This window comes from Branchiostoma floridae, chromosome 2 (assembly GCF_000003815.2).
Source record: "Branchiostoma floridae strain S238N-H82 chromosome 2, Bfl_VNyyK, whole genome shotgun sequence".
Classification (NCBI taxonomy): domain Eukaryota; kingdom Metazoa; phylum Chordata; class Leptocardii; order Amphioxiformes; family Branchiostomatidae; genus Branchiostoma; species Branchiostoma floridae.
This window is the reverse complement of record NC_049980.1, coordinates 32,695,081-32,722,746: the sequence shown is the minus strand read 5'-3', so window position 1 is coordinate 32,722,746 and position 27,666 is coordinate 32,695,081. Positions and strand designations below refer to the sequence as shown.

The 27,666-nt window shown below is 39.3% G+C and overlaps 1 protein-coding gene across 5 annotated transcripts in view; it reads left to right on the top strand.

Annotated features, from left to right (window-relative positions):
* LOC118409293 (centlein-like) overlaps positions 1-27,666 on the top strand; it is a 105,509-nt gene that overhangs the window by 3,745 nt on the left and 74,098 nt on the right. For all 5 annotated transcript variants that reach the window (XM_035810200.1, XM_035810199.1, XM_035810197.1 and 2 more), the window contains exons 3-10: positions 3,315-3,379; positions 4,411-4,499; positions 8,757-8,841; positions 9,829-9,872; positions 12,015-12,099; positions 12,659-12,740; positions 15,929-16,032; positions 16,939-16,995. In XM_035810200.1, the coding sequence (XP_035666093.1) occupies positions 3,315-3,379; positions 4,411-4,499; positions 8,757-8,841; positions 9,829-9,872; positions 12,015-12,099; positions 12,659-12,740; positions 15,929-16,032; positions 16,939-16,995 (611 nt within the window). The remainder of the gene's footprint in view (positions 1-3,314; positions 3,380-4,410; positions 4,500-8,756; positions 8,842-9,828; positions 9,873-12,014; positions 12,100-12,658; positions 12,741-15,928; positions 16,033-16,938; positions 16,996-27,666) is intronic.

Genomic DNA, 27,666 nt, shown 5'->3' with positions numbered 1-27,666 from the left:
GTCTCATTGATGAGTTTCTTCTTTCCATAGACTTGTATGTTATAATTCGTGTTTTTCATGGGCGCGTTCATAATGATGCTACGTAAAATTTTAGTAGATTTTTCATTTGATGTTGAGCACATTTACCCTATATCGTGGGAAAAAATTGCCAACGTCAAATAGACACTGGTTCTTTTTTTATAGCAATTACAAACTACGATTAGTCAATCCCCACAAAAGGCACTTTTTTCGCTTTGAGTGTACAACCGCACCACTCAGAACCCAGGGCTGTGTACCTCCGACCTAGCGCGCTGCTGCAAAACTTTACCTGCTAATATCTTCAGTTACAAGCAAGCTTTCACCAATCTAACTTTTGAGATCAGTTCCGCTGGCTAAAAGGGAATTTCTCACCGCTAAAAACATGCGTCCGTGCAGCCGTTCATTTTTGGCTCGGATCTCTTTTAGGGTACCCACTCGCGGAGTAATACATCAATGAGACCTTAGGTATAATACAACAGTTTTGTACAGTAGGTACAAGCTGGGTAAGACTTGATGTGACATAGAGACTGGAGATGTAGTTTGTAGAAAATAGATACTGACAGTCCATTCCCAATGCTATATACTACAGACAAGGTTGGTTGACACTTTTGACCCTAAGGCCACACCAATTTTATTTGTTGTTTCTGGATTTTTTCAGGAAAAAATTGGGTCGGTCGGTTGGTAGAAAAAAAAAAAACTTCTGCAAAAAATCGGGGTAGGATAGATGGAAGGGCTTACTCAACTTACACAACAGAAATAACAACATTTCAAAGTTTGAAGAAAAATGATAAATGTACCGTTCAAAATAGGCACGTACAGCTACTGAAATTTGAGGCCCATAGATAATTTTAGAAAGGAGAGGCAGTGAAATTTTGTCAACACAAGGTGTTTTGTTTTTCTTCAAATCGGAAAAAATAGGGCCGGGAAATCCGAGAAACAACAAATAAGATTGGTGTGGCCTAAAATCACTGAACACAAATGTAGACTGGACACATGCAGTCAAAACTGTACAAGTATCCAACTCTACATAAAAAGTCATAAGGGCCACTTTGCCAACTTCATTTGTGACCACTGTTTGGTGGTTCATGATAACTTTTCCCATTGACACAAGCATCCGATCCTGTCTATAGTGACCACCAGTCCGCATACTATAGTAGGCAGATTTTATCAGTCCCCCGAGTAGTCTTCTTGGTCAGTTTTGACTGTGCACATAATGAGAAAACTGTAAGCCTGAAATGGAACAGTGAGTTTGTGAGGCGGGAACAGTGGCTCTGTTGGCATCAGCAGATTTCTTATCCTCGCCAGAAAATTGGCTGCTTCCTCCCCTGTGTCCTGCGGTCCGCCCCGGAGTTGAACACTGCTGTAGTCAGCTCTCTCTCTCTCTCTGTCTCTCTCTCTCTCCAGCCCCGGCACATTGAGTAAACCCCATTTTTCTGGAAGAATACAAGATGCAATCAGCCGAGCTATCTCTGATTTTATCCTATCAGGCGCGGCTCTGCCTGATAGAACTTTGACGTCCGTCTCCCCAACGCATGTCCTCCATGCACAACAAAGTACATGCTAGAGGTTAAAAGACAAATGCCCTTGAAAATTATGAGGTCACCATCGGAGCATTGCCGTCGATGTGTCAGGCATGATAACTTATGAAGGGGCACAAAAGATAGGAAGTCTCCTATTGAATCGCGCTGGTGACCCGTGAATGGCCGGTTTGGAAAGGAGATGTGCCCTTTGCTTGGCTCGCTGGTCAGACGGCCGGCCATCCGTTCCCGTCGGGGCGGAAAATCTTATAAATCTTAATAAGCTCAGACGGCAGAGTGTGGTGGGTTTTGGGGGGTATTTTTGTCATTTCATTCAGCAGTTTTGAGTCTACACAGTATGCTCATCTGAGGCATAGCCAGCCATGTTAATGGGTGGGTGGGCGGCTGGATGGATGGATGAATGAATGAATGAATGTATGAATGCATGGATGGAGGGATAGATGGATGGATGTATAAATGGATGTATGAATGGATGGAGGGAGAGAGGGAGGGAGGCAGGGAGGGATGGATGGATGGGTGGGTGGTTGGATGGATGGACGGATGAATGGATGGAGGGAGGAAGGCAGGGAGGGATGGATGGACAGATGGATGGGTGGAATGGATGGATGGAAGGATGGATGGATGGATGAAATATTGAATAAAAGAAACAGTCAACAAATGACTGTTTTGGATACATTGAAAGTTTGATTTCTACATTGTTCTTTCATCAAATTATAGTCAATTAGTGCAGATTATATGGTGATGGGTTTAAGGGGTATTTTGGTCGTTTCATTCAGAAATGTGGGCCTTTGAGTCTATCTGAAGAATACTGAAAATCCCATTTTCCTCAGTTTACATGTAGATGTTACCTTGTACCTTGGTCCGAACTAGCATTATTCTTCCTAATCCCAGCATAGTGCTCGAAATACCCACTTGCACACTTGCAAATGCAGCCGCAATTTCTTCGGTGGCACTTAATTTTAAACCCAGGTAGCGTAGTGCGCAACCTGAAATTTGCAGTTGGAACACTGCTTTTTCCCCCACCTACGTGCATAAGCTTTTGTTTGTATTTCTTGACAAGATAAAACATAAGAAGTTACATGTAATGTAAATAAAAGATAATGGATAGCTAAAAACTTGGAAGTACAGTAGTGCAATCTGACATGTTGATGGCACAACCTGGCTTTTGACTCAGGTTGCCGCCTGGGTAACCTGGCTGAAAAAAGGATTTCAAGTCCAGCAGAACCAAAGAATTAATTTGATGTGGCCTAAGTAAGAAAAGGCACAATGTTGCTGTGTGCAGGGCTGGACAGATTTGAATGAGACTCGGTGATTTTTCGTTTCATTAGACCCTGGCCTGCTGCAATTAGTCAGATTTGTTGCACGCGGCTTATTGATTCTCAAATGTGCACCATCCAAATTAGAGGCAACAGCCTATAATCAAAGTGAAATGTCCATTATGACAAATGTGATTAAGAGCAATTGTAATGGGATCAAACTCTCAATATTTCCTGCACAAATTCTTCTCTTTTCCCCTGCCTCCATGCATCAGCTTTTGTTTTATTATATAAAACAGAAGTAGTTACATGTACCTGGACGAAAAGATCATGGGTAAATAGCTGATTTGAAGAAAATAATAACTTGGAAGTGGGGCAACCTGAAATGTTGATGGCGCAACCTGGTTTTTGACTCAGGTTGCTGCCTGGGCAACTTGGCTGAAAAAATTAATTATTCGAGCACTGTGTGGTTTTTAATGCTCGGCTTCTTACATCCTCCCAGATGCAGAGATCGCTCGTCTGAAGGCAGAGAATGAGGCTCTAGCTGATGAGCTGTCCCAGTGTCAGGTACACCACCTTATGTCTACATGTTCATTTACTCATATGCATACATTTACGTGTATACTTGCATGTAGGTTGATCCTTTTGTATACCCTTGTTTGGCTGTATGTATAAGTCAATATGTACATTTGTAGGTTGTATGTATATTAGTATGCTGTAGAAGACATTGCAAAGTATGTAGCTGTACCTTTGTTTTGTACAAAAACTATAGTTTACATAACAATTATTTCATTGTTGGTTATTTGAAGTTTTTTTCATATATCTACTTTGGTGCAACAAATTATATTAGCAACAGGTCATGACGTTACAGAGAGGACACCCTCCATAAGTAGCCAGTGTGGCTGGGAGTCTCTTCTGTGATGTCACAATCTGTTGCTGACTTGTTTGGCCAAGGAGCACACAGTAGACTGTTGATATAAAGATAACATAGATGTTTTAGAAAATAGAAATCAAGAAAATAGTTACCACATTATTACATTAATGATTTGGAAATTCCATTTCATTCGTACTTTATAAATCCATATATAAAAAAAAACAGTTCTATCATGGCAATGTCAAATTATCATTAATGTCCTCTAGATATTGGAAGTGTTTATTCAACAAAGTCTTCTTTGTTACACAACCTTCTTTTCTTAGAAAACTTTACGGAAGAATTAAAAGAAGGTAATGTGTAACGAGGAAGAATGTTGAATTGACCTACCAACCTGATGACACTACTTACGGAGGTAGTGTTTATTTTATTGTAGTGTAAACGTAATAACAACAGAACTGTTGCTTATTTGGTATATCGTGATAGCACCACAAGTAAATTTATCAGGCCCACATAAAAAGAAACTCTATTATCAGGGCAACCTTGAATAATCATTAATGTATTCTAAATATCGGTGGTATGAACTTAATTACAACAGAATTGTTGCCTATTTAGTATACCATGATAGCGCCACAAGTGCTATCATGTATTAATCAAGTCATGTATTAATCAAATCATCAAGTATTAGGCCCGATATGTAGTTAAGAGACTTGTTTTGTTCCCACAGGCAGACAAGGAGTTTGTGTGGTCGCTATGGAAACGGTTACAGGTGGCGTCACCCGACATCACCCAGGCCATCAGCCAAGTCATACAGAGGTACTTGTTTGTTTATTTGTTTGTTTGTCAACATAACTGGTTAAGCAGGGATGTTTCTGTAGCTCAACTGGTAGCAGCCTCACACACAGTTAAGCTCCTGGTTCTAATACATTGGTAACTGGGAGACCCCGGTGCAATCCTGGGTAGGGCATCTCGGTTGGGGCTGCACTCCTCTTTTGGAAGGGATGTAAAATGGAGGTCCTGTGTCATCGGAGGGGCCACCAGGACGTTAAAGGGGAAGGGTTAGCAACCGCTCCCTGTAAAAAATGTACTTTGTAAAAATATGTCGATCCCGGCCGAGTCATACCAGAGACTTTAAAAAATGGTGCATGCTGCTTTCTCTGCATAGCACTCAGCATTCGGGAAAGAGTATGGAAATTGAACACACACCACTACCAGTGGACTAGCCCCCTGTTGTAGTGATTTTGTTGTGTGGCCCAGGGCTAAGGAAACAGAGATGGGTGCCACCCTATGCGCCATCAGGTGCAGGAAGGGTTTAACTTTAACTTAACAAGCTCTCTCTTACCAGCTTTCAGTATAGTAGTAAGGCCCTTTGCATTTCCAAATAAAAGTCTACTTTATGGTAGGAAAAGTTGGACTTTTTTTAGTTGATACAAGCTCTTCTTTTCCAGCTTACGGCATTACTGGTAAGGTCCTTCCTTCTCAGATAAAAGTCTACTTTGTGTTAGCCAAAGTCACATGGCACATTGTCCTCTTGTCAGTTACTTGTAGTACGAGCTCTTTTACCGGCTTATTGTATTACTGGTAAGGTCCTTCCCAGATCAAAGTCTACATTGTCCCCTGACCCGGTGGCTTGTAATGGGCCGCAGCTTGGGACAAGAAGATGTGACTCCCCGATAAGTCTATAGTGCTCTCCTGCGTGGGCACAGATAATGACCCCACGAACAAAGGATTATCTTTCAAACTGCGCACAATATGAAGTTTCTAATGGACTAAGATTTCATTGTGTGGATTTGACCGTCAAGCTGTTTCTCCAAGGTGTGGTGTGAAGTGTTATTTCAGACGCAGAGACCAGAGAAAATGTGTCCATTCTCCCGTACAGCCCTTGTCCTTCTCAGTACCCTTGACACATGCCACTCTCTCCGTCTGTCACCTCTGCCACCGCTGTCGTAACCTCTGCCGCCAGCCTGCGATCCTAAGCTGTTAATGGACATCCCCGGGTCCCTCGGAGGGGGCCAGATTTGAACTTCTCTAATTCTAGACTTTAGAAGCTGTTAGTTCAGATTATTCCCCAGAAGTTGAGCGACCTCAGGGCGACATCATCTCACCGTAATCCTGACTCCTGCTCCCCTGAGTTTCGGGAAGTGACCGCTCGCATTGAAACTCCCCCCGCCGTGATTTCCTGTGGGGGCGAAGCGTTCTCTGAAACTCCAGTGTTTCGGTGGCATCCTCTTTGGCTCAGCTTAATAACTGATGCGCTGGGTCATCAGGCAAAGAAAGGACAAAGTTTCGTGACTGTTCCACGGGAGTTGGATGTAATTGCGAAGCCCGGACACCTGAGGGCACAAGGGTCCGGGGGTGGGATGATTGCTACAGTTTCAGTGGACACCGGTGGCATTGTGCCGTCCAGCCCAAATCTATGGCAAGTGATGGATTTGGGAGGGGTGCGCTGATGTGTGGTGAGGAGTATTATGGCACGCTGGTGTCAGGGGAAAGGTAGCCATTGTTCCCCGCCATTGATCGAGCCGAAGTCAGATTGCACCGGCAATGGGATTTCTCCTCAGCACACTCTTCAATAAGACTGATGGTGTGATTAAGGCTTGATCTACGGGCACGAGGCACTGTCCCTGGGTCAAGTAGCCGGGAACTTTGGAAGGACACTCTTCTTACGGACAGTAAACTTTAAAGCTGGCAAGGGGGTTTTGTGGTTTGGACCGTTGGGGACTTTGAATCTTTAACTTAAACTTTATTCAGGTTGTGACAAGAACAATACATTGTGGATATGGTGATTACGTGACCACAGACATATACAGATGCAATAAAAAAAACATATATAAAGTAAAATAGTTGTACATTAAAATCAGGTAAAGCTAGAATTTGTACATGATAAGCTAAAAGTTTGAATCTTAGGGTTCTGGGTGCATGTCCCTAGCAGACCCCAATGTGATGCCCTACTGGAAAAAGGCACTTATTCTCACCCCACTTTTCTCACTCACACAAAATGAGTGCCTATTTTAGGAAGTTTGCAAGGCTGGAGGGACACTTTTCTTAACAGACAGTGAACTTAAGATAGCCTCCAAGCAGATGTTATGGAGGTTTCTTACCTGCCCTGTCCTTTATCACCCTCAGAACGTGAAACACACAATATCCATCATACTTCCACATGCTTTTTTATAAAGAAATAGCAATTTGTGATCATAATCCGTCCTCTCTCCTTGGTGCTGAAATGCATTCTACTGAGGAACTATCTTTACCAACAGGGATTCTATCATGGTTGCCTCTTTTTCAAGATGGAGGAAAGTTCTCCTTCTTGGTTTTATACATAAATGATCTGACATTTGCAGTCACAGACTATTCCTTCTCCTTGGTGCTGAAAAACCTTCTACTGAGGGATCATTTTTACTTGCGGGAAGTCTTACCTGAAATGCAGCCATTATTCTCGAACTTCAAATATCTCATGTCAAAATAGTCATTTTCATATGATAGATATCAGATGCTTACTGATCACAGATAAGGCCTGACACAAGCTTTTTTTTCAATCTGTATTCTTCAAATAAATAGTACATTTGTCAAAAAGTAAGGTGCTGAGACTAGTACTTTTACAATCTACAACTATTGCATAGGGAGTGATGAAAAGTACATGTGTCTCCTATCACATGGGTAAGGGTACATTTTGTAGGCACAAGGAAGCTGAAACAAGCCTGACACAAGCTATCACAAGTCATATTTTCCTTACTGGTCAATTTCCACTACACTGTAAACCCTTACTCTGTCTCCTCCAGGCCTTTGTATTTACTCGTAGTACATGTATTGTACCCTATGCAATGATTTAATCATATTGCAATCTCCCTTGCAGTAGATTGAAGTGTTTTTGCCATCTCCTTTGCAGTAGATACAAGCAAACCTGGAAAAGAATTGACTTACTTACATGACTTGTAGAGCCTGCTAAATAGGCTACAAAAGTCACACGCTGGATGGATGTACTTGTATATTCTCTAAAGTGTTCCAGAGTCAAGTTAAAGCTGTGATGTTGCCTTAACTTAAGATTTGCGGTTTCTCATTTGGACCTAACCTCAAACCTACCCCATCTGTTCTGGACCAGGTCGGCCAGAAAGAAATGATTTACGTAACGTACAAATTGAAGTTTTGATCGTCCAGAGATTGAACTTTGTTGTCCCTGCCTTTATACGTGCCCCGCCAGTGTCGTGGACTGATTATGAAGCATTGTTTCAATCAGACACAGTAATGGTTGGGCCACACCAGCTTGTGGTCTGGGATATTGGCTTTGCTATGAGTATGACACCTTGTTTCAATGTACATGGCCGAGGCCACAGATAGAATATTGGATGACATCTGCACATGCATTGATTTACCCTGATTCTAAAAAAAAAAAACAGGAAATTTTGTTCCCTACACTACAATTTTGTTTAAGGCTACCACACTACGTAGTACACTAGTGTGGCAGCCATGAATATAATTGTTACAGCAGCTACATGTATGCGCTACCAGACTACTTCACTGCTTTTATTAAAACACTTGTTGTCTGTGATACCAAACCTCTTGTTTGAAGGTTTATGGTCTGGAAATCGAGGCATCTCGTTTTTTGGGGGGGGCTCTTGCATTATATTTGGAGTCTACAGGCTGTAGGGGATGTCATTCATAGAATTTACTTGCTGCAGCCTGAGGTACAACGTAAATGTACAAAATGTACAACGTACAGTCAGACAACTCTGGTCACCCTAAATTAAATCAGGGCTTGAAATCCTTTTTTTCTGCATACCTGCACTGGTGCAGGTAACATTGAAAATTACCTGCACCAGACAAATTTTACTTGCACCATTGCTATTTTCTGTTATACTTTATAGGTGGTAACAGTCAATGCAGCAAATGACAATCCATATACCGCTACATTTTACTATATAGGACATTTATGTGAAAAACCCAGTGCAGGCTAGGTGCAGGTAGACGCCAGAAATACCAGCACAGCTCCAATTTTACCTGCACTAACCTGCACATGCAGGTTGTATTTTGAGCCCTGTAACTTACTGTTTCAATCTGTGTTTGTTCTTACTCCAGGGAGAAGGAGAAGGCAGAAATTAAGGACAGGAAGGTCCTGGATATCCTGCAGACCAAGGACAACAAGATACACGAACTCGAAGAAGTAAGTTGGTAACCAAGCATTTTGACAGACAAGCTTTTACTACAGTATTATTTTGGCTTTATAGTTTTAGATTCCTTATGTAAATAGTTTCATCAGGTCAATGACCACTAAATCGATCATAGTTTTCTTAGGTGCACAACTTTATATTTTTCTTCTGTACAGATAGTTTGCTGTCTTCGTCAGAGTAACACAAACTTGTCCGTAGATCAGTTCACAGTAAACTTGCCTTATTGTTACGTAATCATCCTGACAAGGATGTGTTCTCAAACATGAGTACCGCTACTTCTCCTTGTGCTTTGTTTGTGACAAAATGGGAAGACAAAGATCCTTGTCTACGAAACAGAACATAAATGCTTGATGCGCTTATTGTCATTCTTCCATTAAACAAAAAGCTTATTTCCAGATTTGACTGAACTGACTCCAACTGGTCTCTTTCATCGAAAAAATCTTTTTCAACAGTACTCAGACCCAACGATGATATGCAAGATTCCTCATAGCTTTATCCATTCTTTCCTTACGCTACTAGATGGAAGGATGCCTGCTACTTCTTATGTTACCAATAACTCCTGTACAAAGCATGTACAAAAGCGACTGCTTCAAAGCGCGATCGTGCAGGCAATGCCATTTAGGTCCCGATAGCGGGCATCCTGTGATCAAAGGTCTGCGGAGTTGACATTCCCTTGACCGTGTAGTTTAATGATGTACGATCGTATGACCCTCCTAAGAACCCTACAAAAGGTGGAGTTTGAGCGCACAAAAGCGCCGTCCCTGGAGGGTACCTGCCGACTAATGGTCTTGCTCCATGTCAAATGTCCTGCTCTCCGCTCAATAAATGTCTCTAAGCTCCTTTTGTGCGTACGTATGTATGTAAAATCAATGGGGGATGATTGGAGATCTTCTTTTTCTTCCTCCCAGGTTAATGGAGTCCTGATGACACTGATACACAATAATCACGGTGACTTTTGATCTGTTTGCCTCCCCGTACAGACAATAGCCACGCAACAAAGGGAGCTGAACAGCATAGTTCAGAGGTAGGAAGCCTCCTTGTTGGCAATGTTAGATATCCTGTCATGATAATAAAATCAGACCTGACCCCGCCAGACCAGCGCTTGTCTGGCAGTATGTAAAAGCCAATAAAATGTGTGTATTATGGTGACCAATTGCTTTCCAATGAGGAACTAATTAGAGAAGCTCGTTTGTAATTGACCTTAATTTTCCTCTCTGGGGGTTGTCACATCTGTAATGTGTGCTTTGTTGTGCAGTTAATTGCTGTGCAGGCCTGTGATGGAACACATAGCTGACACAGCACTGATGAATAGAGCTGGCACCGCCGCCCTCAGGGCACATAATCAGATCCTCCAAAGTTTTTGTGGCCTCCGCAAATGATCAAAGTTTCTCCCTTTTAGTCGACATTTTATTCGTTTGACCGGACAGGGAACCAATGCCTGACTTCTTCTGACCCCACAGGGAGTTCTTTTGTAGGAAAAGCCATGACAGATCAAAAACTTTTAATGGTCAACTTTTGATGTACTTTTGTGTCTCTTCCACTAAAAAGCCATTGTGTAATGATACCAGCATCTTGTTATAAGTAGAAACATTATCGTTCAGAAAGAAGGTGGAGCAGTGAATTTGAAAGAGGCCTTGCATTTTCCCTTCTGTTGTACATGTCTTAGACTACTTGTAGGCCCTCTACTGTGCAGAACAGGCATGACAGCTGAAACCACTATACATGTGCATGTGCATGTACACTTGTAGATGTTGTTTGATGCAACAAAAAATAAGTACTGCTGTTAATGCATAATCTGATAGATGAAGAATTTCGGCAAATGAAAAAAAGGAAACAGAAGTTTGTAAACAAAATAAATGCTTTTCTTTTTCATAAAGATATCTTGAGCATTTACATTGTACCTGTTATTTGTCAATCTCATTTTCGAAATACTGTAATACTGTGTCCAGCATTGGGATAGAATTTCAGAATCTGATGTAAACAACATACAAGACTTTCCCACAAGAAAGAGAAAAATAAGAGAATTTGTACATTAAACAGTACTTTAATTAAAGATGTCCTGAGTAATTGCAACATCATTACATGCTATTTGACAATCTCATCTGTCAAAGGAGAATTAGAATTTAGGATGTACAAATATGTGACTATTATGAAATGGTTGTAGCTGGAATAATCATTATGATAGGCGTGGTCAATCCTTCTTAAAGCCCCCTTCACACGAGAGCACGAATGAGCCGGAATGCCGTCCGAATGAATTTTTTTTTCTATTCGTGGCAATTCCTCGCAATTCGTACTGTATTCTAAACATTCTTACTGCATTTGAGATATTCGTCCCCGTTCTTTTGGCTGGCTCAAAAGTTTTTGACATGTTAAAAACTGTCGAGGTGCATTCGAAGTGGAGAAATATCGAATGGCATTCGTAGTGGATTCTTAGTGTATTCTAACTATTCTGACTGCAGTCTGACCGCATTCTACGGCATTCTAACATTATTCGAAACATTCTTATCTCATTCGATAGAGAACCGAAACGGCAAGCACCTCGAATCCTGTCAGAATGTGGCCGAAAGAATACTTCGAATGCCGTAAGAATGTCTAGAATGCACTACGAATTCACAGGAATAGACAAGAATTTTCATTCTGATGGCATTCCGGCTCATTCCTTCTCGTGTGAAGGGGATTTAAGGCCCATTTGGAATTCCTACCCGAATGGCCCCGAATGTGACACGAAGTTTGCAAATACTTCATTCCGGCTGGTTCGGCTTGATTCCTGCTAATTCGATTTCCGTGTGAAGGCCCTATAAGATTGAACATAATGCACTTTTTCCTGTTACGCTGTCTGTTTAGTCCATATATGAATGTGTTCTATTATCAGTCAGTCCCAACCCTGTCTTAGTCAAGCCCTCAGCAAAAACCAACATGGAAGTAGAAACATTTGGCAAAAAAGTTACATAGATTGTTTTACTTCCAAAAATAATTTCATCAGGTTGGTAGAATATAGGATATATGAGAATTCTTGTACACAACCAAAATTAAACTTACTTGCTTACGTTTTGGTGTCTATCAGCAAGTAAGTTTAATTTTGGTTGTGTGCAAGAATTCTCATATATCCTGGATTGATTTAATTTCAAGAGCAATTCTTCAATCTCATTAATTATTTTGGTGATAGGAAATTGTCCCTGGATGAAGAAAAGGGAAAATTACAGGCTGACTTGAAGGAGGTAAAAGACAGGAACAACTTTCTGGAGAATATGGTGAGAATATCAGATTGTTTTCACAATCATATCATTATCAATCATACTTGTTGAGCATCTGTTTGGAATGGCCAGACCCTACTTCTCTGTACCTCTATGAAAGTGCGTCTGTTCTATTTCTCGTGTACTGCATAATCCAAGACCTGGCTCTCAATGGGTTGTGATAAAATACTTGAACGTAAGTTCATCTGTGACGGTAGTCAACATTATGTTACAATTTTAAGACCATATATCCGTGCACAAAATAAAGCGCTTACCAACAAGCTTTCGATCAGCCCTCTTCAACTTGAGAAGGATCAGAGGACTGATCAAAAGCTTGTTGGTAAGCGCTTTATTTTGTGCACGGATATATGGCCTTAAGATTGTAACATAGGGTTGTGATAAAGGTCAAGGTCAATTCCGTCTTTTCTAGCAACATTCTTTGGTACTACAGGGCCCATAATCAGATCCAGTTTTTGTACCCCTTTAATTTATTCTATAATTCCAGTGTTTTCCATGATGGAATATGATACACGTGACATAATGGACTATTTCTTAATGTCTTGTAATCTGTACTCAGCTGAAGTCAAAGGAGAGGAAGGAAAAAGAAAACGAAGAACACAGCAAAACTCTGGTGGGCAGTCTGGAACAGGAGAAGGAAGGTACGATGGGTTCAAGTCCACTTCTACTTTACAAGCTTACTTAGACTTACAGGGCTCGAAATACTTTTTTCAGCATACCTGCACTGGTGCAGGTAAGATTGAAAATTACCTGCACCAGGCAAATTTTACCTGCACCACTCTGAATTTAGGAAATATGGATCACTTTAAAACTTCAAAAACTATTGCTATTTTTTCTTTAATCTATACTTTATAAGTGGTAACAGTCAATGCAGCTGATAACAATCCATATACACCTACATAATAGACATAGGACATTTTATGTATAAAACCCAGTACATGGACCAGTGCAGGTTAGGTGCAGGTAGACACCAAAAATACCTGCACTGCTCCAATTTTAACTGCACTAACCTGCATATGCAGGTGGTATTTTGAGCCCTGACTCAGATCCTCCTGTGTCTGGTGACACATTGAAAAGCAAGCAGTCTCCATTCAGGGTGGTTTGGGGCAAGGATTTCTGCTTCCTTCAGGTTAATCCCCAATTGGCCGAGGTCCCTCTGTAGCATGTGTCTCCAAGAATACTCAAATGAAATGATCATCTGCATGCTTCTATGTAATATATACTATGCAGATGTACGAAGCTATGAGTTTTATTCTTCACACATTTTACAGGAGTCTGGGTCAGGAACAAACTAGTCAAGATGCGAGGTCCCTAGCATAAGTTTGTGAAAGAAGCCTGTACACTACATGTAACATTACGTAAAGCATGACGTAGCTCCCAACTTATTTTCTTTGTATCTAAATTACTGCATCAAAAATAAAAACGCTTTAAAAATATATATACAGGTCAAAATGCAGTCACCTGGCTATCAAACATGAGTTCATCAAAATCCCAAACTATCAGACTACCAAAGCCCAGAACAAACACTCAAAAGAAAAGTTTTTTTAAAAGAATGTCTTGCACATGAAATAGTTTGAAAATATAAAGTTATTTAGATTCCGTTCCCATATGACCTCAAGAAGCCTTACCATTTATTATGTGTGGATTTTATATGTACAGTGTATATGTCCCTTTGTGTCTAGTTGTTGTCCTATTGTGGAAAATAAATAGCTACTATACTAGTTGTATATCATGCTAAATGTGTATCTGAATAAAGTTAAAGTCAAAGAAATCAGTGTTTCAATGCTGACTGGACAACATACACAAATGTGTTCAAGAGAAATGAATGAATATCTGTCCTGAGGGACAAATTAAGGACAAATTAGGTAGGAACATTTTCCTGTCTGTTACAGAGTTTAGTTGTCAATCAGAAATGGTAGCTGTCTTTGTTTAAAATAAACATCACTAAAAAATCTCAGAAACATTACTTATCTGAGACAAAACTGTCCTTTTCTGTGATGATTTTTGCTTTATTGACTCAACACTTTCAGAGTGTGTGGGGACAGATGTGTTTAACTTAACATTGTACACAGTGTCCTTATTCCATTAGTTATGTTATCTTTTAGACAAATGAAAATTGTGCCAAGGATTTGACATCATACTTCGATGTATCCTTTGATCTCTTCTCACATTTACATTTACGACATTTAAAGATGTAATTCTATCTCAAGGTCCCCAAAATGTGAGGCTTGTCAAAGGAACTTTTGTTTTTTTGGGGGTATAACTTTTTTTTTTTACATTTCTTTTGTACACTGAAATTTTACTTCATTCTTTGTGTCAAAAAAGATAGTTTTTACTGTACTCTTAGACTACCATCCTGTCCCTGGTGGAATTCTCCTGACCTATTGGCACTGATTCGGCCTCACCTGAAATATTCAATTGGAAAAGTGATCTCCCCTGGATGGAGCCGCGCAGTCTGCACCCATAAATTGTGCCTCGTCTTCTGGACACTGATGAGGACTGGCTTAATGTAAAACGACAAATTTCTGTGCTTCTGATAGATGACACGGCGATACAGGCCACTTTCGGGATTTTTCCCGGTAATGCTGTTCTTATATAGTCTGGGGCAGGTTGTGTGTGGGAATGGTCTGGTTGTATACGGCTGATCTTATCCTAAGTACTGTATGTTGTAATGTCTCTATCCAGCGCTGGAAATACTTTTTTCAGGCAGGTTCTCAGCATGCGGCCACCTGAGTCAAAAGCCAGGTTGCGCCATCAAAATTTAAGGTTGCCTTACTTCCAAGTTACATTGTTTTGCTTTCTTCGAATCAGCTATCATTTCTTCCAGTTGTATGTATATTGTAACTACAATATGTTTTATCTTATAAGAAAATAAAAAAAAGCGATGTTCCAACTTCAAAATGTCAGGTTGCGCACTGCATTACCTGGGTTTAAAATCAAGTTGTGCCAAGCAACCAATGTTTGCGTTTGCAATTGTGCAAGTGTGTATTTTGAGCACTCAGGCTTTGGGACAGAGGGCAGATTTTTCAGTCTGTCTCTGTCAACCATCAACCATGTCAGAGGTAAATCTTTAACAATGTCTTAGGTAGTAAGTCAAGGAGAAATGCAAAGACAAAAAGTGTGTCCTTCATGTACAATTAGGGCTGTTTTCTGCAGTATGTGATTTGCATTACTGAGTCACTTATCTTCTAGTTTGCCAATTAAATTACAAGTATGTATTGTGATTATCAAGATTTTTGTATAGAAATTGTAGGTTGCATGTGGGTGTTCAAGGCCCATGGCAATATTTGAATTATTCACTCAAAAACAGATGCTATTCCTAAATTTTTACCATGAAATGCCAGAGAACCTAGGAAAGGAATTTGTGTTGCATCAGAGCTGTTTCTAGGACCAGTCCATCCGTCCCTGCAGCTGGGCAGAAATTTACTTGTTGGAATGTTTTTTACTCCATCTGTCCCAAAAATGTTAACTTCACAGCATAAATCTATTAAAAATGTATTTTCATGAGCTTGAAATGACATTTTCAAGAAGGAAAATCAACAACATTGGACTCCCAAACGATGAGGGGCACGGAAAAAAATTGAAGCTCAGGAGACAGCAGTACAGGCATAGTTTTGCAGTCTGACTGTTAAGTTCCACTGTCCTGATATTCTAGAGCCATTATTTAATTTGCCAAAAATCAACTGTTACTCATTTCGACAAGCAACTGGATATGATTTTGGAAACGGCCAGACGTTTCATAACCAGTTGCTTGAGTTGAGTAACTGCTTTTTGGCATATCTTATTGCTAGAATTTCTAACCTTCATCAACGCATAATTTCTGTTGCAGAGCTGAACAGGAGACTCACAGATCTGATTGTTGAGTTAGAAACTGACAAGGAAGAAAAGACTGAACTGCTGGGATCGAAGACATCTCTGGCGACAAAGATAAAGGTAGGCTGCATTTTGTTTAGGTTTGCACACCATAATTGACAAGACAAAATCCTAGCATGGTGTTTATTCTTCAGTGGAAGAGACAACAGTTCCATGTATGTCTTAATTCCTTTTTTTGTATATTTTATATTATTGTTGTGATTTTATATGAAAGGTAAATACATTAAGGCAATCAACGCTATAGTAGACCTCGCCCTCTTCAGAAACACATACATACACACTCACATGCACACACACAAACACACACACACACTCACACGCATTTGATTTCATATCTATTTGGATCCACAATTAGCTGACAATTTAATATACATACACACACACTCACATTATTGTGGCATGTTCAATTTCTGTGCATTCATTCCATAGAATGCGCTGTCTTGCTGTCAAGAAAGTAGTCACCAATATTCTAACTTCAGTGGCATGAAAGGTTTGACTGAGAATGCCTTTCAACAGATCACCTGCTAATAGTATGCATTAGCTCAGCTAGGTATTACCAATTCTAACTGTAAATTTCCCCCATGGTCATTTGCATTAGTTTGCATACACACCACGCTGCACAACATTCATTGGGATAGACTCATTTTACAAGAATTTGTCCTCTAACGACCTGTTTCAGAATCCATGCTGACTTTCCGTACAAATCCAGCTTTGGTTTTACATTCTTATCCAATTTCTTTTGTTATGTACAAAACAGTAACCCTAAAGCGTGCTTAGTTTTGTAAGAAACACAAAAGGAATTGTTGCTTGCAATATTATTATATTATCTATTTATCGTGTTTGTGACAGTATAGCCTTTACGAGTGATGCCATGCCATGCATGAACATGTGAATAATTCTAAGTCTTCTCTCACAAAATCTTTCATTCCGTCTTGTCACTATTTGGTCCCTCCCGCCCGGTTGCAGGTGCTGGAGGATGAAGTAAGAGGGTTGAACACCAGAGCCGACCGTCTCACTAGAGAGGTGAGGTGTTTCTGTACCAGTGGTTTATATATAGATCATACTGGGGTGTGGTTGAGTTACTAAAAACGGCTAGGATTGGTTGATAGAATTCTTATGTTTCCTACATGCATGTGTTAGTATAGGTAATACATTCACATGCTATGTTAGCTCAGAAACCAAACTAAACGTTTGCTGCGTGAGGTATGTAGTAGATCATCTAGTAATTTATGTTTCAAATTGGAAGACAGTTTGTACATAATTTTCCCCCGTTAATTTTATCAACGGGATTCAAGCTGGTCTTAGCTGCATGAAGGTGTTTTAGAGATTACTGTTACAACATTGTCAATAATGATGAAAATTTTACATTTTTTCCTTTTACACCTGATGACACATTACAGGACATTTCAAAAACAACACCGTCAACAGTACTCATCTCAATATGCCAGCGTATACACTGTCATGTAGTCATAACTACAAAATCTGCCAAGTTCTCTTTCAACAGCATTTTAAAACATAATATCTAAAACTGTAAGACAAAACATTGGTACATTTTGTAGTTGTTTAGATTAGACAAACTATCTATTACTGTATTTCTATGTTCTTTAACTTATAGAAATTCAAACAGATATTGAAACGTTAAGGCAGAGCAGTATGCAATTCTATAGACAGGATTCCTAATGCTTTTGTCAATGGGAAACTTTATCTATATACAATGTATAGGGAACCCTCGAAAAGTGGTTACATTGGCTAAGTGATCCTCGTGTAGAGGTGGTCACTTGAATGTACAGGTTTGACTGTATATCAATGGCCAGGTGGTCCTTATGTACAGGTGGTCACTAGTACAGGTTTGACTGTATATCATTGGCCAGGTGGTCCTTATGTAGAGGTGGACACCAGTACAGGTTTGACTGTATATCAATAGAGAGGTGGCCCTTATGTATAATATATATAGATGGTCACCTGGTCGGTCACCAGTACACCTGGTTTTACTAAGTGCATATCATTGGCACTTGGTGGTCCTCATGTACAGGTTTGACTGTACAGGTTTGACTATATATCTGTATCATTAGTGGCACTTGGTGGTTCTTATGTAGAGGTTTGACTGTACAGGATTTGGTTCTGAAGTCCCCGTGTTCCCCATCGGCCCAGCTGACCCCATAGTTGCCCCTCCCAGCAGGACAGTGACTGGCCGTGGTGCTGGTCACACCATCAGTGTAATTACACATGGCTGGGTCAAGCTGAATTACAGCATACATGGTCCAGTAGTTTAGTGACCCTACCCCTGGACCAAGAACAGTTCCCCTACCCTACCCCTGGACCAGGACAGTGGCTGGCCGTGGTGCTGGTCACACCATCAGTGTAATTACACATGGCTGGGTCAAGCTGAATTACAGCATGCATGGTCCAGTAGTTTAGTGACCCTACCCCTGGACCAAGAACAGTTCCCCTACCCTACCCCTGGACCAGGACAGTGGCTGGCCGTGGTGCTGGTCACACCATCAGTGTAATTACACATGGCTGGGTCAAGCTGAATTACAGCATGCATGGTCCAGTAGTTTAGTGACCCTACCCCTGGACCAAGAACAGTTGCTCAGTGGCCATGTAGGTTGTCCTTATGTAGAGGTTTGACTGTATATCAGTGGCCAGGTGTTCCTTATACATGTATGTCTGGGACAACCATGCATGGTCCAGTAGTTAAGTTAGGTGACCCTTCCAAGAACAGTTGCTCCAGGAACTGGATAGATTTTAGAAATTGGTCAGAAGTTTCAGATAGCATGCACAACCTTTTTTTCAGCAAAAATCTTTAGATCAGCAACTGTCGTATCAAGAAGTTGTTAGTTTGAATCCTAGCTGTGTTGTCACTCACCTGATGTACATGCTACTATAGAAAGGGTCCTTAGAACAGGACATTAAAGTCATGGTTCACTGTTTATTGCACAAAGTCTTTTGGAAAAATCAAGGTGAATTTCCCGGTACAGTAAACCTACACACAAAGTCTAGAATCGTGTCAACAACAAGCAATTCATGTACTGTCATATCTGCATGTTATTGAATGTAAATTGTACCAATATGTATTAAAAAACTAACAATATATGGCACATCATAAGCAGAATAATGTTAAAGAATAATTCATAGTCAAAAATACCTATGACAGAATATTTGGACCATAACAAGCACCAATATACATGTATTCTCCTCTAGTAGAGCAATGGGAGATTTTTAACAGAGAAAATTCACAGGAAAATTAAATCACCAATGGTATGAAAGAAATGCTTGCTGGTGACAAAGAAAATTATTCTGTGTCCTTGAAAAAAGCTGGCCAAAGTTGTTCCTAAGTCGTTGCTATGTTCCTGTTACTTGTCTGATATATCGAACCAAAGCCAATGATGCACTGCAAAGGCTGTTTAAAAGGAACTCAGTCAACTGTGCAGACGGTAACAGCTTTTTGATCCATCATGTACATGTGTCATACATAAAGGAAGCTGTTTTGTTCCATAATAACATGTTTTATTGTTAGCCAAAACAATATTTTCAATACTCAACTCAAATATTGAATGTCTGACTGTTACTCTTAAATACTATACTACTAAAAATGAAATGTACAAAAATGTAACTGAGTGCCATTGATTAAATTCTAGAAGACATCATGATGATGTCAAATTCATCTTAGCCAGATTCCAAACATTAAACCTGGATTGTTTAATTTTCAGAGTCTGCATGCATAGCTATAAACTCTCTCCAGAATAATTTTGAACTTTGTGCCACAGCAAATTTTAGGAAATAACATTTTTGTCTTGTTCATAATGATGCAATGTACCAGAAAAAAACTTACATACAATGTACATGTACCAGCTTATGTTCGTTGTTTATTTCTGCCTTTGATACTAACTTGACAATTATGTTTGACATAATGGCATTTCATGGTGATATATTGTGAAGGGAACCAGAACCAGTTTCAACATCAAGAAAACATTTGATTTCCACATAAAATGACAATTCCTGTTGTGCAAGAGCAATCGTTCTGAGCTTCCTGCGACATTCACCCAGCTCATCAAAACAGACTGAGAGCAGTAAGTTAGTCCGATTAAAGAGGAGCCACCCGTTGTAAATGCAAAGGCAAAAAGCTTCAAAAACTGTGGATGACTTAAGTGGCATATTGTTCACATTTTGGTGACAAATTTACAGAATTCTGATGGAGGATTCCTCTAGATTTGTTTGTTGATGAATGCATACCTCAGATGTACTACAGACTATATTATAACAGATGTAACCTACAAATGTACAGCAAAGCAGCTGCTCGCTGGAAGAAATGATAGGATTTTCGACTTTATGCTTTTGAAACTGAAATATAGAGTGACACCTTGCTAAGATACCCCTCCAAATAAACCAATCCTAGTTTCATAGTTCATGTTTTTATCATTATCTACTGACCAGGGGTGTCCTATTTTGGTAATATTTGTTGTGCAGAAGTTAAGCTTTTGCTCTCCTATCCTAAAATGAAATTTCATATATTGTACCAGTAAATGCCTAAAGTTTGCTTTTACACATTCAAGATTTGAGATCTTGATAAAAGCCAAATAATAAAATTAGAGCACAGAGTGAACTATTTGTGGTATCAAATTCATTCAAAATTTAATATACCAATTGTGTCCATTCAATGATTGAGGTTGCATACATGTATAGTCTCAAATATTTTGACCCACCTTCTCCTATTTCAATGTGTGTACAATGCACAATGTAGGTCCATTCTATTCCGCTGACAGCTTTTTCACTTCTCCCTGTTATGTTGCAAGGGAAAAGGCATGATATTGTAATTTGTAGATAGGGTGCAAACACCATTGCATATGACATAGTTTATATGCATGATTGTACAAATAGATTTCTTGGTCTACTTTAATATTTTTTACACATCTGAAACATAAAGGTATTTTTCACACTTTTTATTTTTACATTGTAGTAATCTAAACTCGAAGTCAATCTGCACAAATTAGCAATAGTACCACATTAGGGATTGCATAATGTGCGACTGTATCTATTAGATAAACCTTTTTTTACTATGATTATATGTTCTCAATCGGAAGGTCTGTATCCAGACTTTTTGTTATGTTCATTTTGTGTAAATTTGTGGTGTGTAAACTAGAATGCAATCTCTACCACTCCGCAATTATAGTACCACAGTAGGGATATCAGTTTTCATGTAGATGAAATTCTTGTTTTTGTGAGTTTTTTTTATCTATTATACAATATTACATTGTGTCATATATTCTCAATGTAAAGGTTTGTATCCAGATTTTTTAATGTTACTTTTGTGAAATTCTGATGGAGGATTCCTCTAAGTTTGTTTGTTGATGAATGCATACTTCAGATGTACTACAGACTGATAAATGTCCTACAAATGTACAGCAAAGCAGCTGATGGCTGGAAGAAATGTATAGGATTTACAGTTTATGCTTTTGAAAGTGAAATGTTTCTGTGTTCCTTTTGTGGTATGGATGCAATCACTCCAACCACATCAATACTTGCTGGAAGAAATAATAGGATTTATAGTTTATGCTTTTGAAATTGAAATATTTCTGTGTTACTTTTGTGGTATGGATGCAATCCCTCCAACCACAGCAATACTCGCTGGAAGAAATGATAGGATTTATACTTTATGCTTTTGAAAACGAAATATTTTTGTGTTACTTTTGTGGTATGGATGCAATCCCTCCAACCACAGCAATACTCGCTGGAAGAAATGATAGGATTTATACTTTATGCTTTTGAAAACGAAATATTTTTGTGTTACTTTTGTGGTATGGATGCAATCCCTCCAACCACAGCAATACCCCCACATTACTAGAGGGACCTCCGGTCCCAGACAGGACAGATCAAAAGGAAATGGTCGTCCAGAGCAGCTGGTCGAGAGGAACTGTACTTAACAGTAAAAGACGCAGTCGTGATGAATGGGTCAATTTGGGCCCGTCGCTGCCTTTGTCCACTCACAATTATGCCTCCGCATTCTCCCTGTAGTATGCACAGGTTTCTGAGCACATGCAGATCTGTAAGTGATTGACCTGCTCAACACAGAGTCAGTCAATATTCTCAAAGAAAGACAGACAGAATGGATATTGGTTTTGTGTGTTTTGATGATATGACCTCTGAAAACAAAGCCATTCTGTCCTTCTGTCAGAGTAACATCCATTATTTGTGATACTATGATGTGATTCCTGCTTACTGGTAACGAATATTTAGTCAATATCCACAAAGAAAGGCTGTTAAGATGAATATTGGTAAAAGAATTTTGTTCTTACTGTTTATGCGATGGTAAAACTTTGTTGATCTGACCTACAAAACAAAGCCAAGGTCACCTTTTGTATATATTGAAAATCAAAACTTAGACCTTCAGTTGGGAAAGCATGGTGTGCCTTAGTAGTACGTTAGTAGCTGTAGTAGTACCTTAAAAAGCCACTAGGGCAACCATTATTGAACTTGACCTTTGTTTTCCTGACCCCCACCCACCTACCAAATATCATCAGGATCCATCCAAGGCTTCTTGAGTTATGCAGTTGACACACACACATGTACACACAAACATGCCCAAAATATAACCTTCTTGGCAATGGTTAAAAGAATGTTGGCACAAGCAATTACATAGTGGATTTACTTAAGCAACAATCTAGGGACAAACATGTACTTGAACTTGCCCTTGCGCTTGCAACACGTCCCTTCAGTCCTGTAGTCAGGGCACCCGACATTTCCCCACACGAAGCGCGCTGTTGCGTGCATGGGAACGGAACTGGGACAGGTAACCGGGGTGAACTTGCCCAAAAGGAAAGGCCAAATGCCAATTGGAGAGGTGGTCCAAAGCAAACTATGGGAACAGAGTTAAATAGACTGGGAGGCCAGGGTCAGGCCCATTCAGAATTAGCAGCCAAGGGTAAACGCTCAGGAGGGAATTACATGCCAGCTTGGCTCTATTATCGCAGCAGGAGTTGTGTAAACCTGCTCATGGGGACCTGAAGTGCAGGACTGAACAAATAGAAAACAAGACATAGAAAAATGATTTGATTTTGAGCAAATTGCACAAGTTCTGAAAATGTTACATGCACATAATGTATTAGTAAGGATTTGTATTAACCTGCTCATACTAGGGACGCGATCTACAGGATCAAACAAATAGAAAACAAGACATAGAAAAATGATTTGATTTTGAGCAAATTGCACAACTTCTGAAAATGTTATACATGTACATAATATGTATTAGTGGGATTGTTGTTAACCTGCTCATAGGGAGATGAACTACAGGATGAAAAAATAGAAAACAAGACATAGAAAAATGATTTGATTTTGAGAAAATTTTACAAGTTCTGAAAATGTTATACATGTACATAATATGTATTAGTAAGGATCTTTGTTAACCTGCTCATAGGGACATGGAATGCAGGATTAAACAAATAGAAAACAAGAAATAGAAAAATGATATGATTTTTGGTAAATCTTACAACAAGTCCTTAAAATATGGCACTTATTAGTAAGGTCTTTGTATATCATACTGCCAATTTAAAGTCACGGTGGATCATGGTCCTGTGAAAAGTGCATAGTACAGGACAAAAAAATAAAAAATAGAAACGTCTAATTTTAGTCAAATTGTAGAACAAAGTTCTGGAAGAATGTATTGCTAATTGATATTATCAAGGCTCTTTGTGTCACCTGGCAAACATTTTGGTTTTAAAGTAGATTTGATATGATATACTGCAAGCAGTTAGGTCAAATTAAAGGTTGAGGACATTTTTCTTTTCCTTCTCAGCCAATTTGCTCAACAATACGGTGATATGCTAACCAATTTTGCAAAATTAATATTTCATTCTGTTTGACTTTAACTGCAGAAATCCACAACAAAAATTGCGCGCTGACATCCAAATTCAAAGACTTTAAATTAGTATATGCGTAACTCGATTATTAAATACTGTATCTTTTACTGACGTTACGTATGTTGAGGTCTCTTGTGCGCTTATATATAGGCTTACTACTTTAGAAAAATCAGACACTCCAAATCTTGCTTTTAGTAAAGGTTCAATTATAGTTAAATTACAGATTGGCATTGTGTGTTAAATTGCATCTTTTCGCATTATAGATAATGACCCATTTAATGGCACCGTAATGCACGATGATGGCTCATGTACGATTATTGTTTTGGCCATTATGTTTATTGGGGATGAAATTTGACACATATTCCTGTAAGTTAATGTTTTATCATAATTTCATTTTATTGCTCTTGAATCAAAATATTGAGCAATGTGTCTCCTAGTACATAAATATGATAATCATTGTGTCCTAAATTTGTGATATACTGCTGTAACAGTATGTAACATGACATGGTCACGGATACACCAGATGAAATATGGATCAGAATTAGTATTATGACTTTTGTTTCAGATCTACATTTAAGTATGTTCATGTAGCAAAGCTTAAAACAATTTTTCATATTGACAGATTCAAAGACATGTTCCTTATTTCATCAATAGGTAAATACAAAATTGAATGTATGAAGATGGAACTGAAATCCATAGGTTTGATACCACCCAAAATGGATGATTTTAATTGTCTGTTTATGGCTTGTCCAGGAGCTGTGTCTTTGTTTTCTTCTGCAGGCCAAAGCAAAACTGAGCTACTGTAGGCACCCTGTGCATTTCACACTGTAATATTTATTTACTATTTGGGAGTTATTTAAGCCATTGTTTGATTTCTTCTTTAACAGAAGGTCAGGACAAAGCCTACAAATCTGGGCTGATCGCACAAGAGTGGCCTTAATCAAACACACGTCAAGCTTTATCTTCTTACCCTTGCGCACAAGCCAATTTTTATCCTAAGCTTATTATAATGTCTGAACCTGCAAGAATATGTGACATCTTTCGTTTGAGTTTGATCACAGACATAAATTAATGTAAAAATGTAACAAATTTTAAAGTGAACTCTATAAAACATCTTGTTCTCAGCCCTGCACATAAGCATATTTTTAAAATCTCAATCCTTGTCATTTGAATATGTGTCTAAAACTACAACGAAAGTGTACTTTGTTGGGGTTCGATTGTCTAATGTAATTTGTAATGATTATTGTAGCAAAAGTGGCTCTTTAATTAAAATAAAAACCTGCTCAAACTTGCAAATGAGCAAATTTTGTTGTCCTTTTATTTTGTGTCCGAAGCTACAAAAAGAAGTGCCCCCATTTGTTAGAGTTTGATTGCAGAAACAATGTGTAAATGCAATGAAAGTAGCCTCTACAAAACAAGTCCCTAAAGGCTTGATATACTCAGCTCTACATGCACCTGTTTTGATGTTTTAATCCGTGTCGTTTTGTGTGTAAAACTGTAAATTACAGACTGAGTGTACCTTTTGTTTGAGTTTCGTTGTAGACATGATGTAGTTAAATGAAAGTGGACTCTACAAAAAATAAGTCCCTAAGCTAAATGTTCATGTTAGCCTGTTTTGATTCTTTAATCCTTGTCGTCTTGTGTCTGAAACTGCAAATTAAAGAATTGTACCTTTTGTTTGAGTTTCATTGTAGACATGATGTAATGAAAGTGGACTCTGCAGAACATAAGTCACTGAGCGTAATCTCCCCATCCCCACACGTAAGCATGTTTTAATTTCTTAATCCTTTTCATTTTGTGCCCGGAACTGCAAACCCCTTTTGTTTGGCATTGATTGCCGACACGATGTCAGCAATTACACGATACATGTCCATCTGCGCGCTCCGTTAAGGGCACCCGGGCGGCGAGCCGCGCACAGCAAGACGACCGTTACGTGCGCTCCTGTGTCAATTGTTCCGGGGACCCGTGAAATCGGGCAGATGTGTCGCGGCACAATGGGGCACGAGGATATAATAGACAGGACAATACTGCTGCGAACAATGGGACAAAGGCAGGGCAGGCTGCGAGGTCCCCAGGGGGGGTAGGTTTGATACGCTGTCACGCTGGGACTCGGGCAGTCCCACAAAAGGAAGATTAATGTCAACATTAGTTACATGCCAAACAACTTTTATCGATTGCCGTTTCAATAATTAACATAAGCCGTTCTTCCAGACAGAATGTGTCCCCATGCACCTGTTTCGTGTGTGCAGAAGCACCAGGATGGAGTTGTCACTGTGCTGTCAGGAACTAGCTTGCATTTCATTCATCGGATCGTGAGGAAAAGTGCCTACTCTATGATTGCGCATTTTTTTCATTGAAGAGAGTACACATGTAGTTCTTGTAACCTCACAGGTGATCTGCACAATTTTCGAACATTTAAGTCTGACTCTATAGAAATAAAAGGAGACTGTCCAACAAAATCTGCCCAGATGTTGTCACTGTACTATCAGGAACAAGCTTATTGCATGGGTTGTACACGAAGTGTATTCTTAACTTTACAATTTAAAAGTCAATTCAGGGTTGGACAAGTTTTCTAAAATTGACTTGTCCTATCGGGCAAGTACTTAAAAAATTTACTTGCCCGAAATGTAAATGACATTTTTCTATCTATATTCATGGCCTTCAATGGAGTTTTTGTTATTGGCTCTATTTTCTGTGTTAATCAATGCTTGATGCCATGACTTTGAAAAGTAGCAAGCACATCAAAATCTCACTCAATGTAGAAAAGCTAACTTGTCCGATCGGGCAAGTGGGGAAGGACATGCACTTGCCCGATTGGCATTTTCACTTGCCCGGGACTATAGGGCTAGTGGACTTGTTTATCCCTGCAATTCTTATGAGGGTCTGAGATGATCTATCTTCTAACAACCTCCATAAGTCTACTGACTAAATAAAAATAAAGTCAAAACTGCCCAAGAAGACCACTTGGCAGACTGATGAACATTCTTAATGCTTGTGTGACTGTGCCACCAGGAACAAGCATGTATTTCATTACACATATTATGTATTTTGTTTTTGTTCAAAAAGATCAATCCTTGTAAGGATCCTCATAACTTTCTGACAACTTCTACAAGACTGTGTATAACTGGAGTAAGACTACCTTAGAAAAATACCACTTAGAAGACCAACAAAACCTGGTCTGTGTGGATGGGTGGTCACTATAGACATTGGACTCTTATATTAGCTTGTGTCAATGGGAAACATTATCTAAGGGAACGCCAAAAAAGTGGTTGCATTGTCCAGGTGAACGTTATGTAGAAGTGGTCACTTGACACAATGTACAGTTTGTCTGTATAACTTACATGTACAGTTATCATAATGATTGTAACTCTACATTTGGAGCCACAGAAGAAGGGTGACCGTACCATGTTGTGAGGAATATAATTATGACAATAATGTTTCTTATCAAAATTTCATTTACTTCAAGCAATATATTAACCTTTTACAACATTCCACATTCAAGGCAGTACAGTTGTAAACTTGTTTTGCCAAATATGATGATCAAAATAATCCATTTCTTTGATATATTGATAATAGTAGTGGGAGTCAGTCCTGCATGTGGCCATGTAGCGGCTTTGGCTGTCACTTTCTTGCACTTTCCAAGATCGCTTAAAGTTTTCACTTCTGGACTATACTGTTTGATTAGGAAAATGTTCATTAGAGACCAGACCATCTTAATTTGTTGGTTCTCGGATTTTTAAAGTGAAAATATAGCAAGCAGACATCAAAAAAGTAACTGGCATGGAGGAAAACTTGAACACAGTATTTAGTTCTGAATAAAGTAAGTGCACCAAGGCAT